Here is a 19,386-nt window from a genome sequence, read left to right as displayed (position 1 = left end):
AGGCTCGCGCTAACTGCAGTTTCGGTTATTTCCTTTGTCTTTGTTAATTTTGTACCTATGGTCATGAGCACGCATGCAGATCGCGGGAAATGAACATGCAGTATTTATACGAATTGCAGTTACACGTACACTGAATTAGTTTACAACAATCATATTTGTTAGATAATGCTAGATATATATTTATAAAACTGTGAGGTGACATTTAATAAGTTACCTGGATTTTAAAAAGACCGTAAAATTTTATTTTATTAACGTTTTTTGTTTTGTTTTTTTATAAATGAATATACTGTGAAGTCAGCATTCTTAGCTGAGGTATTTTACAAGCAGAAATCACAACAAGCATTTAACATGACGCTGAAATCAACAGCAACAACATGGCGCAAATTATGAAATTGTTGGGGGTGTGTGTGTGTGTGTGTGTGTGTGTGGAATTGATGGGTTATTTTAAAAAAAGTTTTAACCCCCCAAAAAACCTCCAACAACCCCCCCCCACCCTCCAAACATGATTTGATGGATTGAAGGCAAACACTTAATTGTTTTCAACCCACTACCCCACTTCGTTTGGCTTAATTTTTGTTATAATGATGCTAAATATGTAAGCGCCTTAAACAAAATCCTGGGGAAAGGCCCGTTAGAGAGGAAACCCGTTAAATATTTAGACCCAGTGGTTTTCCGTTTCAAAAAAAGCTATTTTCCATTTCATGTTTTTGTAAATTCCGTTTCATTTCCGTTACAGAATACAATATGTAGGCCTAATTAACAATTTAAATAAGACAAGTTGTGACAAATTACCATAACAGGCAGACCACGCCGTTTATTTTTTACTTTTTCAAAAATTTTGACAAAATATTAATTTTTTAAGTTTTAAAAGATGAAAAAAATTAATAAGTACCTTTTGTCAAATATATCATATAAAAAAAAATTACCATTCGGTCCATTTTAATTTACTTTGAAAGAAACCAAAACAAGGGTCCAAAAATTGACTGGCGTTGTGCGTTGCTATTTGTTGTTAAATCAAAGTAGGCCTTCATATTAGTAGCAAAAAATCGGAGCAAAGGTTACAACTATGACAACTACATAAAGCATAATTGACTGCACTGTTTTATTCAACGGGGCTTAGTGTCAACAAAACGTAAACATTTATTTGTGTCACCGCTTTGACAGTCTAACATCGTCTGCAATGTGAAGTATGCGCATGACACAGTGGAAATAAAGTAACATTGCAACGTTCAGCCAGCCGTTTGCAAACATATTTTGACTGGTTCCCGAAGTGGTCATTCGGTTTAATGTGTAGCGTAAAAATCAGTCTTCCAAGATGAGCGTTAGCGACAAACTGCTGGCTGAACTTACTTCTGAAAAAAAAAAAAACCTGTCCCGTCTGTGCAGGCGCAATAGACTAAGCAGTAAACCAGTCCCAAGTTCAGCCAGCAAACGTTTCGCTAACGTTCACGAAGTATTTGGTTTACTGTGAAGCGTATAATCCAGTCTAGCAGACATTTTTCCACTCGGTCTGGCTGATTGTAGCCCCGGTAAATACGATACAACGCGTTTGCCAACAGTACTGCACATGGGCCAATCATCAGTTTTACAGTGTGTGACAATAGTAAAATGGTATTATTTTTTTTAACTTCGCGGGGTCTAAATATTTACATTAATAGCAAGCGATCTTTTATATGTACTATCCAACAGACGGGATGACACATACTATGGCCTTTGATATACCATTCATGGCGAACTGGCTGGAACGAGAAATAGCTCAAAGGGCCCACTGATGGGGATCGATCCGAAACCGACCGAGCTCTAAAAGAATGTGTAACAAGAGCTGGAACCTTAAGCATCGGATGGAGACTGGTTCTGTATTCCGGAGCCCGTCCAACAGATACTCGACATCGTCCGTGAACTCCTGCGTCTCCCCACTCTCCTGAACCTCGAACGCTTGCTTCACGTTACGCACCACCGTGAACAACTGAAACATAAACACCAATTCTCAGAGAACTGTTAAACCAACACGTGTCCCCTACCAGGCCACACACATTTTTGCATCTCCTAAATTCAAGGGCCATAATTCTGTCAAAAAGGGTGAAATCACCACAAAAGTTGAGCATGATCTGTAATTCTACCGTAATTTTAGCTCAATAATGTGAAGCACTGCAGCGAAAGAAAAAAAGTCTGGAAAACTATACATAAGACAGATGGACGAAAAGATTGAGACAAAATGTATAGGCCCTTCCAGTTAGACCGGTAGGGGACTAAAAATTAATACAGCAGAAACAAGAAACAAACAGTAGGAAAAACTTACTTCAGAATAACAGCATTGGATATACTTATTTTCAGAAATATCAATTATCTTTTGATTACGATTAATCTTATATGTAAAAATGGCTGCACAACAATTTCAGTAACATCTAAGGACATTGTCCAGATTATTACACATGGGTGGACCACATTAATGGTTTGCATTTTGAAGACTAGAATCAACGTTAACGGTGTTTAAAAAAATGGCTGTACTGACAAATCTAAAACATTTTTTATAGAATGTTAGTTTTGCTCATTTGACTGGTCAGTTATTGTAATTTGTGATACAGCACTGTATGGTCCACAGATGATGGCATATTTTACATGTTTAATTAAATGTTAGCAATTTAATAATTGTGTAAATCAATATTTACTTAACTTTCTGCTGCCTTGGAGCAGGCACATTATCAGCGCAGAAAAAACTGAACCAACAAAATCACTGCCGGTTTGGTTGGATTGTGTTGATATGAAATTGACACCTTTTGTACCACACAATTACATACAATTTTATGATAAACCTATTGTCCATCCCATCCTCCTATAAAAACATGTTTTTTTTGTAAGAAAAGTAAAAGTGTTTTAGAAAAGACAAACAAACAGCAAACTATTTTTGTTTACAATTTAGGAAACAATCGGCTCAGAAATAAATAATGTGTAATAAATTCTATAGTATGAATAAAGGCATTTCCTGTGGGAATTACCAAGTATTTACCAGGTGGGCAATAAAAACTATTATCCTATAACTTACCCATAATATCCATGTCATAAACCCATTTAATATTTACCATTATTAACTCGGTTAATAATATTTTGATGTCTGTGGGTCATATGTTTACATCCAACACGAATTGTATCCCTGAGCGTAATGTTTTGATGAAATTTAATTAAACTGTGTGATGTCAAACTATATTTGTACTAATCGCGATGATGTTATATTACCAGTGAGGTGACTTCGGAATTTTTATTTACTAAATATCAAATTAAAATGTTATTTTACAAGTGTTATAGGAAAAATAAAATTCGCTACTCTTGTTTTTTAATATGAAAAATATCAAAAAAACTTTTCAGTTACTCTGGACCAGTATTTTGGAATCAATTACCTAAAGCTATCCGATCACTGCCAAATACTGCTGTTTTTAAATATAGACTCAAGAAATATTTTCTAAAATAATATCATTTGTCCATATGTTTATTGCCATATATGTATTTTCTATTTGTTCATAAATGTATGTATTGTAATTCTGTATTGTTTGTAACTGAGGGCCTCAGAGAAGATTAGCTTTTGCTAACTGTGTTACCCTCACTAAATAAAGAAAGAAAGAAAGAAATGTTTTATTTAACGACACACTCAACACATTTTACTTACAGTTATATAGCGTCAGACATATGGTTAAGGACCACAGATTTTGAGAGGAAACCCGCTGTTGCCACTACATGGGCTATTCTTTCCAATTAGCAGCAAGGGATCTTTTATTTGCACTTCCCACAGGCAGGATAGCACAAACCATGGCCTTTGTTGAACCAGTTATGGATCACTGGTCGGTGTAAGTGGTTTACACCTACCCATTGAGCCTTGCGGAGCACTCACTCAGGGTTTTGAGTCTGTATCTGGATTAAAAATCCCATGCCTCGACTGGGATCCGAACCCAGTACCTACCAGCCTGTAGACTGATGGCCTAACAACGACGCCACCGAGGCCGGTCCCTCACTAAATAAAGAATTTATTATTATTATTAAAAACAACTTGTGACGAATGTGCTATTTATAGTTATATACCTGTCTGTGTTCTCTGCTGACTCGCAGTGATGTGTACGCGTCTTCTCCTCCGCGTCCCTGCCAGTGAACTTTGCGGCTTACTTTCAGCTCATCTGAAAAACTGTCATCACCGAAGTCATCAGAAGAATATTTTGATTTTGAGTCTTTTTTCGGTCGGCCGTGTGATGCATTGACTGAAGTCTGAAAATAAATAAAAGGCATTAGACGCTAACCTCTGGAGGAGAACAAGTGGTCCCAGGACTCACACTGAACAGGATTTTGTTTTAGACAATTTTCAGATATACAGATTTTATGCTTGAAAATTATTCAAAAGACGCTAATGTAGATATATTTTATTAGCCAAATAATAAATGTTATAGTCATATTGTATATAGAGAATACTACATGAGTGGCAGTTACATACTGCTTATCTTACGAGTTTTCGCTTGTTGGATACAGTTTTTAAACAATGAGTTGTAAGATAAGTGGTATCTAACGGACACAAATGTAGTATTATATTTCTTACATATCTTCAGATTTAAAATAACTTTGAACACTTTTTTCAACTAAAACCTATGTATGGTCCTAGCGCTTATAGTTAACTTGTCACAGACAAGTCTATTTCAGGTTAACTTGTCACAGACAAGTCTATTTCAGGTTAACTTGTATGTATCGGACTGATCGAATTCGACAATGCGGTTCTTTTTTCATTGGATGGTATGGCATTGGTGACCTGGTCATCACCTAGGAGCAGCCAGTCATATGTCTTTAAAATGTTATCGCACATATGTGTGTTAACACTATGTGTTACCAAAAATAACTTATGGTGTTCTCACCAACATTGTAAGAAATACAAATTACCACTTGGCAAATATAGCAATGAACAGGTTAAGTCCTGGATTGGCATGCAGAAACTGTTTCACACAGAAACAGCAAGTAGATCCAACATGGCTCCTGAGGTACAACTCTACCAATAAGTGCACAATATTTCGTGCAAATCACCAGTCTGTTCATATGTTGCTTACCCAACTTTTAAGTTCACACTAACAGCCTACTACTGGTTATTTGGTGAACTGTTACATTCTAAAATATAAAATTGCAAACTTTAGCATTAAAGGAATGCTAAAGCAAGGCTTTTGGACTGGTATGCATATTCAACGATACATAATGCATATTATTGCTTAATATCAACAAGTATAATCGTATAGTTAATTAATAAAACGGTTAAATGTGACGGCTATTATATATAACGGGCACAGCCATTTTGTACCATCCCAGTGAATACGCCCTCTGGCAAGCTGGTGGTTACGTAATACCTAACGTGTCATGTCAGGAATTAGTCTTTGAACTGAAGAAAGAAACCATACCAGATTTTTGCGGATGCATCGCAATGTTCTGTAATAATATCCATCCCAGTAACACAGCATTGTGTATATGTGGTTTGTTTTTCAATACAAAATAAACCACCATTGTCAAAGTGTTTAAATAACTATATTATGTTTTGTATATAAATTAAACCACGTATTGAAATAATAGTCAGTGTTTTCTTGGTTAATTGGTCTTTTCTTTCCATGGCCTGTACCTATGGTTCTTGATTGGCAGGTGTATATTTAGACGGTCCCCAGACACTGTGGCTAGAACACTAAAAAGACGTGTGTGCCCACAATACCCTTTTATTAAGATCACAGGGTATTGTGTGATAACCTCAAATCGTAATGGACTTTACCTGCCGTCCTGCTTTATTACTTTAAGTAATTCTGTAAAACCTTCGATTAAGTAGACTTTCCCCATCTAAAATCACAAAACTGACCAATTACTTAGTCCCAAAGAAAAGGATCACTTGGGTCTTGTGAGTGGTTGTTTTTACTTGAATGTATCCTACCAATAGGCCTAATAATATGCATTTTTTAAAAGAAAAAATTCTACAACTCCATTTCGTTATACTGATGCAAATTGAAATATATTTAGTTTAATAGTTTATTATACTATCAAGTCATTTGTGTGGTTTTACAAGTCAGGTTGATGAAAGCAAAGCACCTTGTCGTTAATAAAGAAGTTGGACGTCACTTCGCCCCAAGCTATACCACACAAATGAAACAAAATGGCTGCCCCCAGTTAGCAGGAATAATCATGGTTTTTTATTAACTCTAAAATTATGCGTTTTTCATTTGTTAAAGTGTCAGTATGTGTTGGTGGTCCGGGTATGCATCTTTCCAACACATAAGGCTCTTGTTGGAGTTTAGTCTACCTTTAACAGAACTTTACTGTACTGTTCCAGACTGATTTTTGAATGCTTGATGCACAGCACACCTGTAGCCAAATTGAAAAATACTTCATTTTAAAATTGTTTTGTTTAAAATACCTTTGAAATGTCAGCCACTGAGTTAGTGTTATGTAATGCAGCAGTTATGCAAATGTAATTCACGAATCTAGGTAAAAGAAATATGTGCACCACTCACAAACAGTGCAACTTCATCTCTTACAGTTTTATTGTTATCATCACTTGTACAAACCTCTTTGGCATCATTGTCAGTTTCCTGCCACGATCTTGCATTGTACACAGCCTTGGAAGGTGACTGAAACAAAATGGACGTAAATAAAGAATGAATTGACACGAACACAAGAGTTTGCCATAAGCAAAATAAAGCTGAGCCATGTCCCGAAAATACTTTTATGAAAATCTAGAGTATATTTTATGATGGCCTTATAGATGAAATAGCATTATTGTGACATCAACTACATATAGACCAAAAAAAGAAGAAAAAAGTAAAAAAAGAAAAGAAAAGACACTTGAAAATGTGAAACACTATTTAACTAAAAATGACTGCATTATTATACCTGGTAGTGAACACACTGGTGAGGTATAATATCATGTATAGTACACAGAGGTTTACCATTCACACAAAGCCTCAATATATGATGCAATGAAACATCATTTGGACCACCAAAATAGAGATAAGTATGTCACCTGTGAATCAATGGATGTCAACTCAGAAATTAAGTTCCGAGGCAAAAATCTGTATACTGATTGTACCCTGGCTCCTAATAATTAAGATCTGCATAAACTATATGTGTGTCTACTTTAGTTTCGCTTATCCCATCGTGTAAATGGTCAGAGGTTTATCCAGGATTTTTTCAGGTCTTCTAGAATTTTATAAAAATCAATTAGCCATATGATCAGTGATTTTTAAAATTTACTAGAAATGATTTAAAATCCAATAGCCCTACTTTAAGTAAATACAATTTTACTAATAGTAATAATAGGCTATGTCACCTAAAGAGGGAGTTAGGCGCTTAAAAACCCTTAGATTTGGGGGGTGGGGTTGGGAGGATATTAATATCTAAAAAATGACTTAAATACAGCATTTGACAAGTTTTCTTTTCACTAGCCATCGGACATGGCGATAGTAGTTATTTACTAGCCCACCACTGAATATCACTAGCTATGGGAGTGGGGCTACCATGATCTAGAAGTCCTGATTTTTTGCTACTCCCATTTATCATGGGTTTGAAAAAATTAGCGCGAGTAAATTATACTTGGTATATTTTTTTCAGGCCACTGAATGATGCAGTATGTACACCACTGTTGAATTAATTTATTGGAACAGACATAATTAAATATATATTTTGGAATTTTTAAAATTAAAAAAATTAGCTTTTCAGTTCCACTTTCTTTTGGTAAGGGGCCTATGTTCATACCCACAGAACACCTGGATAAATCCCTGATGGTATTCTAAATTTTATGCGGAAATGAAAAATGGGTTATGCAATACCAGATTTGAGCGAGCGACGTACTAACAAAATGACACTTCTCACAATTTTCAGAGGGCTGTGTGCCTATTAAAAGTTACACTAACTTTGCCTGGACTCTGGAGAACGCGTCTGCGAAGGTCTGACACCCCGAGGCTACTCTTGGAGCTCTTTGACTTGAAGAACCTCCTCGACTTGGGATGCTCGGGCTCAGACTGCTGGCTGCCGCTGATGGATGAGGGAGAGTCTTCGTGCGAACACAGGGACCCATCCGACGGATTTCCCTGAGAGTCCCCCTCACATTCCCCCTCAACTTTCTGTCGCTTCGACGGAACGACATCTTCCACGGTCTCCGAAATCATCCACCTCACTTGCACTGACTTTTTCAGTGGCCGACAACTCCATTTGTTCCTCAGACTGTTCGCTTATGTCAAGGGGTGTCGATTCACAAACTGGCGACAGAACGGGAGGTTCTGGCGAGTCTGGCATAGAATCCTCGGGCAAAGCATACTCAATATATTGCGGTTTTGGTGGCCCTCGTGACTTGAATATCTTATACTTCTTACCACCACTACTAATGGTGGGCGTTCGTCTGCCCTCACTTGCATAGCTATCACTTTCCGTTTTTAATGTCACAACTTTCTCCAATACAGGAGCTTCTGGATCAGAAGCAATAACAGATTCTTGAGAACTACTACTAGGCACATATTTGACACTATCCTGAGTGTTCTTTGATCGAGAGATTTGTTTCTGTGACGATGAAGCAGCACTATTTCTAGGTGATGGATTAACAGAATGTTTATTTCTGTGTGATGCTAAATTATTTGACTCGGGCCGAGGGGCACTGTCTTGAGAACTAGAAGATTTCACACAGTCATTCTGACTCTGACTCCTGTCAGTATCACCATCCTCCATCGACACATCTGCATCACCTTTGGGGGCCGAATCGCCTATGCTGTGCACAACATCGGCAATGAGATTTGATCGGAACTGACTGAAGTCCTGGCTCATCCGGAAATACTTCGATTGCACATCCTTCTTCTCCTTCTTGCCGGACATTTTTGGTTTGCACACGACTATGACAGTCTTTCCTTTCTGGTTACCTGACGGAATCTCGGCCTTTGATATGACGACGCTGTTGTCCAACTTATACAGAGTATCGCCAGTCAGGCCTTTTGAAAGCGCATACTGTTTCTTGTACTCCTCCAGCAGGACAGGGTCATTGTACTTTGACACCCTCTTCCGAGGACTCTTGGACACAGTGGATGTCTTGTGGCTGACATCGTCAAACACATCCACGGTTTCAACCACAGGCGATGAGGTGAAAGAAGACGATGATGATGTGTCGAAGGATGAGTATCGGCTACCATACGTTTTTTGAGGTTTTTTCATGAACTGGACAGGAAATATATCGTCATCGGAGTTGTCGTCCACTTGCTTCGAAGATGGAGGTTTCGACTGGTAATCACACTGTGAATGTCTAATGGAATGCTCTACGATTTGCATCTTGTGAAGTACATTACTTCTTTGACTGACCTCTTCTTCATCGGACAAATCCCCAAAACCGAAATCTTTAACAGATTCTTTACATTTGGGATCAGTACTCTGTTTCTTTGGTTCTGGTTTACTGTTGAATGGAGCACGGGAATATGTTTTGGATACTTTTGATTCAAAATTGAACATAACTTCAGGATCGTCATCATCATCCTTTTTAACACTACTGTCACCTAAATCTTCAATGACCGTGACATCTTTTTTCACCTCTGCACTCCTCGTCATGATCCGAGTTCCAGGCAGACGTGTGTTGCCCATGATGTTTGCATTAGCCGTCTGCTTCTTAACGGGACTGTTCCGTTTGCTGGCGTCCTCGTCGAAGCTGAATGGATCACCGACATTCTTTGTCTGCTTTACTTTGCGGCTGCCTTCAAGCACCTCACCTTTCAGTCTCTGACTTTCCCTGAGGGCAATGAAGTTGGTCTTGCCCCACTTTGTGTGAGTTGTGGCAGCCTTGATGTGAGCTGGCTTGGGAGCAACTGCCTCATCAAAAGCACGACTGGTGCTTTCCTTGGACCTTCCATATGTTCGCACTGCAAGACGCCTCGATGAACTTGTGGCACCAGTACTCATAATTCTGAAAAACAACAACACAAAACATTCAATCAATACAACAATTAAACAGCAATTCTGCATGCAATTACAGGGATATTTTAATTTGGAACTATTGCAATAATAGATAATCCATATAAAATAGTTTAGCAACTACTACATTTTAGAATTGTAGCAATCTCTAAAACTTTCATGTTCAGAGACGGTAAATCTTTACTTGTACATAGTTCCGAGATGCATAATCGTAAGCATGAAAAAAGATAGCAAAGGAGGCTGCATTTGCATTGGCTGCAAAAAAAAAAAAAACATCAACTGCTGAATACTAATTAGCACTCTGTAATTCAGGGTTCGACAAATCCATTAGACCTTGATTCCGGCCAGTGAATTTTTGGTATGGACAAGTGAAAATTATCAAATGTATTACTATAATACATATGGCAAAAAATACATGTGCAACATAGCTGAATACTCAATTAAAATTATTTTTAAAAATTCAAATAAACATGTGGACTGACATAAAAAGTTTTCAAAATAACTGTCCCACCCCAAATACTTTCAGTACTTTTCAAAATACAGCTAAAACCACCATATTTCTTTTATCTTCAAAGTACACAGAATATTTCTATCATTGTATAGTTTATACATTTTTTTTTCACTAATCTTCAATTTCTCCCCCCAGTCTAAATATGTATTCGCCAATTACATTTTGACATTTCAGTCAAACGATTTTGTTTTTAATCTCGCTGTTTATGATAATATAGTATATGCTAAAATGTACAAGGTGCGATCAAAAAGTTCCGAGACGTGTTACTGTTGCGAACGAACTGAGTGCGACATGGTCATGCACGTGTGCACAGCAGGAGTGAGCAGTGACATCTGTTATTCAGTATGCCACGTGACGTTGCATGTGCAACATCAGGATCTGTGTTACATGCATTTTTGTGACCATGTGTACTTGCTTATTTGCGATTTCACTATGGACCTGAAACTTGAGCAGAGAGCAAACATCAAATTCTTGGGAAATCAGCAACGGAGACCCTTGAAATGCTTAAGCAAGCCTACAGCAATAAAACAATGAGCCGAGGTGTTTTGAGTGGCATTCTCGCTTTAAGAATGTCACTGGAGGATAACGAGAGGTCAGGGCGACCATCTACGAGCAAACCCCAAAAATGTCGATGAAATTGTGTGTTGACTTGCTTAAAGAATGTGACTTCCAGGGGGCATTCCAAGCATGGCAGAAGCGCTGGTAGCAGTGTATCGCTGCACAAGGTGGCTACTTTGAAGGGGACGGCGGCCAAAATTAGATCCGGCACGATTTTTGCTGCTTTAGAGGTTTAGTATCAGAACCTTTTGATCGCACCTCATACTTATTATTCAGTATATGTCCTATATGTCGTGTAAGTCATGTTTAAAAAAAAAATTCTGTACGTTCTCCTCTATGCCGATACACTCTTATTCTCCCATCCCCACGGAACAGGCAGAACCTAATCTCATCAGAAAAGAGAACCCTTCGCCAATCACGAATCAGCCAACGCCTCATATGCCTGGCCCATCGTAATTTGAGCCGACGTTGTTGGTCTGTCAATGTGGTCCCACGGTAGGGTCTGTAGGCTCTGATACCAGCAGCACATAATCTTCTTGACACGGTGTGTCTACTCACATGGTGGCCGAATGCTGTTGCCGCTGATGATGTCACCGTCAGAAAACGATTACGTAGGTGTAATGTTCGTAGGTATCGGTCATCCCGTTGAGTTGTGGCACGTGGTCTACCTGTCTGTTGGTATCAATTTATCAGGTTACCAACAGCAACTGTGGAACATCCAAACATCCTTGCGACATGAGCGTTAGATGCCCCCATTTGTATCATGCCTATGGCCCGCTCGTGTTGTTCTACAGTAAGTCGTGGCATTCTTTTGGTGGTTTTCTATCAAATGCATACCCTACCAGTATCCTGGTTCATTTTAATACCATTATTGCAAGGGTGAATTTCGTAGGTCCTGGAAAACGTGATTTCGATATTTTTTTTGCTGGGCATGAAAAGCATGCAACATTATGTTTCAAATATACTGTAGAAAGTTGGGTTTTGTTTGGGTGATTATTTATGCAATTGGTTATGTTAAGATATATGGATGTTTTCAGAGACTAAATTTTGTTTTCATGTGTTCATATATATATACTCTTCAAAAAAAGAAACGCAAAAGGGTACAAATGGGTTATAACTCCGATTTTATGTTTCCTACCGGTTCATGCTTTGTGAATATAAGGTCATTGCATGCCCCAAACACATTCCCACGGTTACATTCGATAAAACGTAGCTACTGTACAATAAAGTTCCAAAATGTGAATATTCGCAAAAACGCAGCCACGTGCAAACCATGTCACCACTGCACGTGCTTTGTCTGCACGTGCAACATGAACACCGACAGTATAAAAGTGCAGGGTGTTCGCTTGCCTGGCCTCTGTATCTGGCCGACAGTTGACAATCCAGGACATGCCACGTCTCAGTGAACCGCAGAGAAACAATGCCATCGGCCGACTAGACGCAGGCGAATCCAGAACAGCCGTTGCCAGGGCATTCCATGTGTCCCCAAGCACCATCTCCAGACTGTGGGACCGTTACCAGCAACATGGATCAACACGTGACCTCCCTAGATCCGGTCGACCACGGGTCACTACCCCCGGGCAGGACCGCTACATCCGGGTACGCCACCTTCGGGAACGATTGACTACTGCCACCTCTACAGCCGCAGCAATACCAGGTTTGCGCAGGATATCCGACCAGACCGTACGGAACCGCCTACGTGAGGTAGGAATTCGTGCCAGACGTCCAGTTCGAGGTGTCATCTTAACACCACAACACCGTCGACTCCGACTGCAGTGGTGCCAGATTCATCGACAATGGCCTCAACTGCGATGGAGACAGGTGTGGTTCAGTGACGAGTCCCGATTTCTGCTCCGACGTCATGATGGAAGATGTCGCGTGTATAGGCGTCGTGGTGAACGTTATGCGGCAAACTGCGTGCAGGAAGTGGACAGATTCGGCGGGGGTAGTGTCATGGTGTGGGCAGCCATCTCACACACTGGCAGAACTAACCTGGTCCACGTGCAGGGCAACCTGAATGCACAGGGCTACATTGACCAGATCCTCCGGCCACACATCGTTCCAGTTATGGCCAACGCCAACGCAGTGTTCCAACATGACAACGCCAGGCCTCACACAGCACGTCTCACAACGGCTTTCCTACAGAACAACAACATTAATGTCCTTCCTTGGCCATCGATATCACCGGATTTGAACCCAATTGAGCATCTATGGGACGAGTTGGACCGACGCCTCCGACAGCGACAACCACAGCCCCAGACCCTGCCCGAGCTGGCAGCAGCCTTGCAGGCCGAGTGGGCCACCATCCCCCGGGACGTCATCCGTACTCTGGTTGCTTCAATGGGCAGGCGGTGTCAGGCAGTTGTCAACACACGCGGAGGCCACAACCGGTATTGACTCCAGATGACCTTGACCTTGGTGGTGTGTCCTATCACTTACTCACAATGGACTAGAGTGAATTGTGAACAATCCTGCAACATTTGGTAATTATCGGACTCACCATTCAATAATTAAATCAAATTCTCCAAATGTTACGACAATGTGGTTTTGCGTTTCTTCTTTTGAAGAGTATATATATATATATATATATATATATATATATATATATATATATATATATATATATATATATATATATACACACACACATATATATTCATATATATATATATATAATATATATATATATATATATATGAAGAGTTTCATCGCAAAACATGATAAACGCCCTATTAAAAACCATTGTGTGAACATCACTCTGACACTGTTCATACATAGACAAACACAAGTTCAAATTCAGTTTTCAGCAAAACGCGATACGATTGTCTGAGAAACAGGTATAGTGTTTATGGTGGTTTGGAATAAAACGTTTTAGGATTGGGTGTGTATAGTGGCATTTATCGCATTTTGCAATGAACCTCTTCATAAGTTCATGAAGTTTAAAATTCTTAAGTTTAAAGCGGGAAAAAGCTCCATTTCTCTGATCGGAATTTCTAACAATACAATCGTAATAGCGGAATCTGTGCTTTAAATTCATAATGATTCCTCTAAATTCGTAATGGTTGGCATCTCTGCACTACTGCTGATAACTAGTTGACTTCTAAACAAACATGTTGTTACGTCAACAGTCTACAATGCACGGTTTAGTTTTTAAAAGCCCAATTTTAAAATGGTATAATATCCGCCCGGTCCCCTCCGTTATTTTTAGTTAGGGTTAGGGGTTAGGGTTAGTGGTTAGGGTTAGGGTTAGGGGTTAGGGTTAGTGGTTAGGGTTAGGGTTGGGGTTGGGATTAAGGTTAGGGTTAGGGGAGGGGGGGACCGGGCGGATATTTTTCCAGGCCTATTCCTGTAGAAAATAAAATAAAAAATAAAAATAAATATCCACTCCTGTAAAGTAACAGTTTATTAATATTATGCAGTGATCAAAATATGTTGTTCACAAAAACGTTAGGTAAATACAAATTCCATAACTAAATTAAAATCAGAAAACAACAACCATTCCTTTCTTAGTTTCTACTCAAATGTTGAAAATTCTTATGACAAACGACGGACAAAACTTATTCGTGAAAATTAGTAAAAGCAAACAAGCATTAAAATATAGACTTATTCACAGGTGTCAGCCACATTACCTACCAAATGTCTGACGTGTATCGTTTGATTCTGAGCAACAATAAACTACAACAGACAAAAAATACAGCAACAATAACACAAATACTTCGCGTTGACCGCCATTTTTCCTGTGTGAAAGGTTTTGGACAAACAGCGCAAGCGCAGAACGCTAAATAACGTGAGTCCTTTACGAATTTCAAGGCACAGTTTCGCATCTGATATTGATGGGAGATAACTTTTAAAACCTTAGTTTAAATTAAAAGGGTTGTTTCCCATTTTGGATTTTGGATTTTTCTAATTTCACATTTATCGCGTCGATAAAACTAAAGTCATGTCAGAGGCCATGTCAGTTCTTCACACAAAAGTTTAAAATAGGGGATACATTTTCCAATAACTGCGACCTACCGCATTTACAGAATGAAAGAATATCGCATTTTCTTACACACCCGTTGGTAAGAACATCATGTCTGCTGTCTGCTCCTAGGTGATGACCAGGTCACCAATGCCATATGTTTAATACAAATAATTTAAAAAAAAACCCAGCGCGATGGAAATCTATTATACTGTGACGTATTGTTAACGGTGTCTGTGACGCTTATGTCGATCAGCTACAAGCGCAACGGCTGTATATAAGAAAGAAGAGACTTGGGTACGACCAAAACAGACCTGGCAACCAAAGGACTTAAAACCCTATTTAGTCTTCAGAAATCTATCTCTGGTTTACTGCCACAACCCCATATATATATATATATATATATATGTATATGTATATGTATATGTATATGTATATATATATATATATATGTATATGTATATATATATATATATATATATATATATATATATATAGAGTATGATATTGCTATATATATAAATGATAAAAGAAAAAGAAAACAAGTGTACAGTATATATGTATTTTAAAAAACTATTTAAAGAAATAATGATCCTTTTACATGTTTCAATGTTATCTTCAGAAAGGATCTGCCAAATAACTGCTAAATATGACGTCATACATATTATGACGTTACTGTAGTAGAAGGGGATTGATTTAATTACGTCATTGTTGCTTTTATCTAACGAAGAGCATTAAGAAGTGGACAAAACTTTCTAATAAAATACATTTCCTTTGTCTTTCTTTTCATTTCATCATTGGTATCTATGTGATAAAATGGGAAAATGGTGAATTTAATATCTTTTTGTGCTGCACATATATTTAAATGTGAACTCAAGGGTATGCATCTTGTTTCAGGTTGTTTTATTTGCTGTTTGTGTACGCGTACTCTGGCTCTCAGCTGATTGGTATGGCCAATGTATTGTTCTTTGCAACCTTGGCATGTAATTACATAAATAACATTGTTAACGGAACAATCCATATCCCTGTGTACCCAAAATAAACCTTTGTGGTTGAATTCTATATGTGTGCCTTCTAAAATATGTTGGCATGTACCACAGTTACTTCGGTTACACTTTTTGACACTGCATTTATGTTCTACTGTTGTAGATTCAAATCGTGCTTTTGTCAGTATGTGTTTCAAGTTTTTGCTTTGTCTCTTACTATTTATAATTGAAATAGAGTCTAGTATGGATGACATTTTTTCATTTTGTTTTAAAATGTGCAATTCTGACGAGATCTTTTTATATATATCGGGGTTCTGCGGGTTATGGGTGGATACAAATGCCAGTGGCCTTTTCGCTGAAACGATTTTTGTTTTGGTTTTAAAAGATATTTTCTATCTAATACTACCGCCTTTTCGATACTATCTGATATTAGCTGTTTTGGATAACCTCGCGTTTTAAGATACATGTTGAGTTCCCGGAGACTTGGTCACGTGTTTGTATATTTGACACAATCATACAGATACGCCGTGCTAGGTTATATGGTATACTTCTTCTCGTATGACTCGGATGACAGGATGAGAAAGAAAGGTACTGTTTGCTATCAGTTGGTTTGTAAAATATATCAGTTTCTATTATGCGTCCACATTTGATTACTAAAGTGTCTAGAAAAGGAATTTTCTTTGCGTCTGTTTCCATAGTAAAGTTTATGTTACTATTCAGTGTGTTAAGTAACTCGTGAAATAATTCCAAACAGTGTTTGGACAAAGGCCACAGTATGAAACAATCATCAAGAAAACGTTTCCAGTTCTTCTTGAAATATAGCTGAAAGTCTGATCCAAATATATTTGTAATTTTAGTTTCTAATATTTGTTCTAGGTAACCTAAAGTCAGTGTGGCATAGCTTGGTGCCATTTTGGTACCCATTGCCGTCCCTTTAATCTGTTTGTAGTGTTTCCCATCAAAGTAAAATATATTGTTTTCCAATATATATTTTATGCTTTCTACAATTAAAGACTTCGAAATTCGTTCTGGCAAAAGTTGGGGATATTTGGTTAACCAGTATGACATTGCGGTGATTCCAAGGTCATGTGGTATGCTAGAATATATATATATATAACAAACTATTCGATTCACCAATCAAACCGATCTTGCCCTACAACTGCGAAATCTGGGGTACAGAACTTAATAACAAAACAAAGGCACATAACCTAGACAAGCTCTTAGATATATTGGAAACGGAACCTTTTAAAAAAGTGCGTACGAAATTCTGGAAATACAACTTACAAGTAGGACAAAATACAACAAATATCGCATGTGAGTGAGCTAGGCCGATATCCATTAAAAACTGAAAAAAAAATCAAAAAAATCTTAAGTTACAGGTCACATCTAGAAAACATACCACAAAAACGTACTTTATTATATGATGCAGTCCAATACGGCAAACTGCTCAACAAGAATGACAAAGACAGTTTCCACAACTACGTAATTAACATGCTCAAGAAATAAAAACAATATTGATATAACAGAAATCAGCGTTATTCTAAAGAAACCAAAAACACTAAAGAAAATAATACTTGAAAAATTACAACATAACTACAGACATTATCTACAGAAACTGAACAATTCTGAAAAACATATATTACAAGTATATTGCACAGCCATATAGACTTGCAACATATCCGAGAAAACTTAACAACTGTAATTTAAGACATCTCACAAAAATAAAAATTTGTGCACATCGCCTTAAAATTGAAAGAGGTCGATACCATAATATACCAAGAAACAACAGGTTATGCAAACTATGCAGCATTACAATTTGGACGAAACACATTTTCGTATTAACAACATTTTTACAAACTCAGATGAATTTCCTGCATTTCAATCAATGAACAGCTATGAAAACTACTGCTATATAATATCAACTGCCCTGCTGCCCATCTTGTAACAATAGTACAGCTCTGATGGGACAAGGATACAGCAAGAAATTAATAAATCATAATAGCTACTAGAAAAAATCCCTGTCGAGGCCCATGGGGGATGGGAGTGGTGGTCGCAAAAGTATTACTGGCCTAGAGGCGCAAAATACTCAAATACGATAGATAATATCTTTATCACCTCTTGAGGTGGATTTCTCATTAAAAAGTTGGCGCAGTCAGTGACCAAAGTGGTATTCGTGTCACTTTGCTCAGCAAGATTCTCACAGTGTTTGATATTTTTTGCCTTTCGAGCTTAATTTGATTCTGATGAACAAATGTGTACTTCCTTTGGATGTCATTATGTAATAAAACAATTACTGACCATACTTCGGGGAATATCAGATTTGAAGTAACCGTGTATACTAATTTTAAGTAACCGTGTATACTAAACAAACAAAATAATAAAGCCAAAAAATTAATACCTGTGGCCATAAATCTCAAAGTTGTAGCAAGATGGTAGGCCTATCTTTTTTTCGAATTTCGGGTTCACCGTATGTAAAACAGTGTTGAATGATTCTACATCCATTTGATGATATCGCTGAACGTTTTCTGGGTCTTCTGTGCTCAGTTCTTGTAATCCCCGTCGGTGGGCCCATTGGGCTATTTCTCGTTCCAGCCAGTGCACCATGACTGGTATATCAAAGACTTTAATATGTGCTATTCTGTCTGTGGGATGGTGCATATAAAAGATCCCTCGCTACTAATGGAAACATGTAGGGGTTTTCCTCTTATCAAATTAATGTTTGATATCCAAAAGCGATGATTAACAGATTTGACGTGGCGATACGATGAGGCAAAGTACGAAAAAACTTTCTGACATAGAAAAAGCAGAAAAGCAAGCAGCAAAAACTGTTCAGCAGCAGAAGGAAGCAGCTCAGATAAAAAGAAGCAAGCTCCTGCTGCTGTTGCTACTACCTCTACGATACAACACAGGTGTATTTGGATCCATCAGGTAGGTCAAGTGCTGGGGTACCAGTACCCAGTCTCCGCAAGACAAGAAAAGACAAGTCGCCCAGTAAGGATCGCTGTTCTGGTCGGATTAAAAAGGCTGAACAGAATTCCGTCCAGACCAACAATGTTTGAGGCTTTGGATGATATGGATGATGAGATGGAAATCTCATCACTTGATCGTCTACAATCAAAGCGACCACCACCAAAGCCAAAAATAGTTTCCCATACTCCCACCTGATGATAAATAAAATTCTTCAGTGGAACTGCCGTGGGCGTAAGCCCAATTTTGATTAATTAAGTCTTCTAATAAAAAAAATGTACTCTTCAAAAAAAGTAGGGAAACTCTAATAAGAATTTACAGTTGCCAAACTTGTAAGGTATATTAGTTGATGAATTTATTGGGCAAATATTACAACTGGTAGTTCAGTATTACAGTAGGTTTTATGACCACCGAAGATCTTGAAGGACGATTGGGGTCAGAAGTGAAATTTGAATGTTGACATT

General features: G+C 38.1%; 1 protein-coding gene across 1 annotated transcript in view; it reads right to left on the bottom strand.

The window, feature by feature from the left end:
- Positions 1 to 15,026, bottom strand: part of LOC121378404 (wings apart-like protein homolog) — a 45,143-nt gene extending 30,117 nt beyond the window's left edge. The window contains 6 exon segments of the mRNA XM_041506559.1: positions 1,830 to 1,966; positions 4,072 to 4,251; positions 6,564 to 6,626; positions 7,908 to 8,153; positions 8,155 to 9,931; positions 14,642 to 15,026. Of these exon segments, the coding sequence (XP_041362493.1) occupies positions 1,830 to 1,966; positions 4,072 to 4,251; positions 6,564 to 6,626; positions 7,908 to 8,153; positions 8,155 to 9,927 (2,399 nt within the window). The 5' untranslated portion in view covers positions 9,928 to 9,931; positions 14,642 to 15,026.
- Between the last annotated feature and the right edge of the window lie 4,360 nt (positions 15,027 to 19,386).

Source organism: Gigantopelta aegis, chromosome 8, assembly GCF_016097555.1.
Source record: "Gigantopelta aegis isolate Gae_Host chromosome 8, Gae_host_genome, whole genome shotgun sequence".
Taxonomy (NCBI): domain Eukaryota; kingdom Metazoa; phylum Mollusca; class Gastropoda; order Neomphalida; family Peltospiridae; genus Gigantopelta; species Gigantopelta aegis.
The sequence above is the reverse complement of the archived record's forward strand: the minus strand, read 5'-3'. Positions and strand labels throughout refer to the sequence as shown.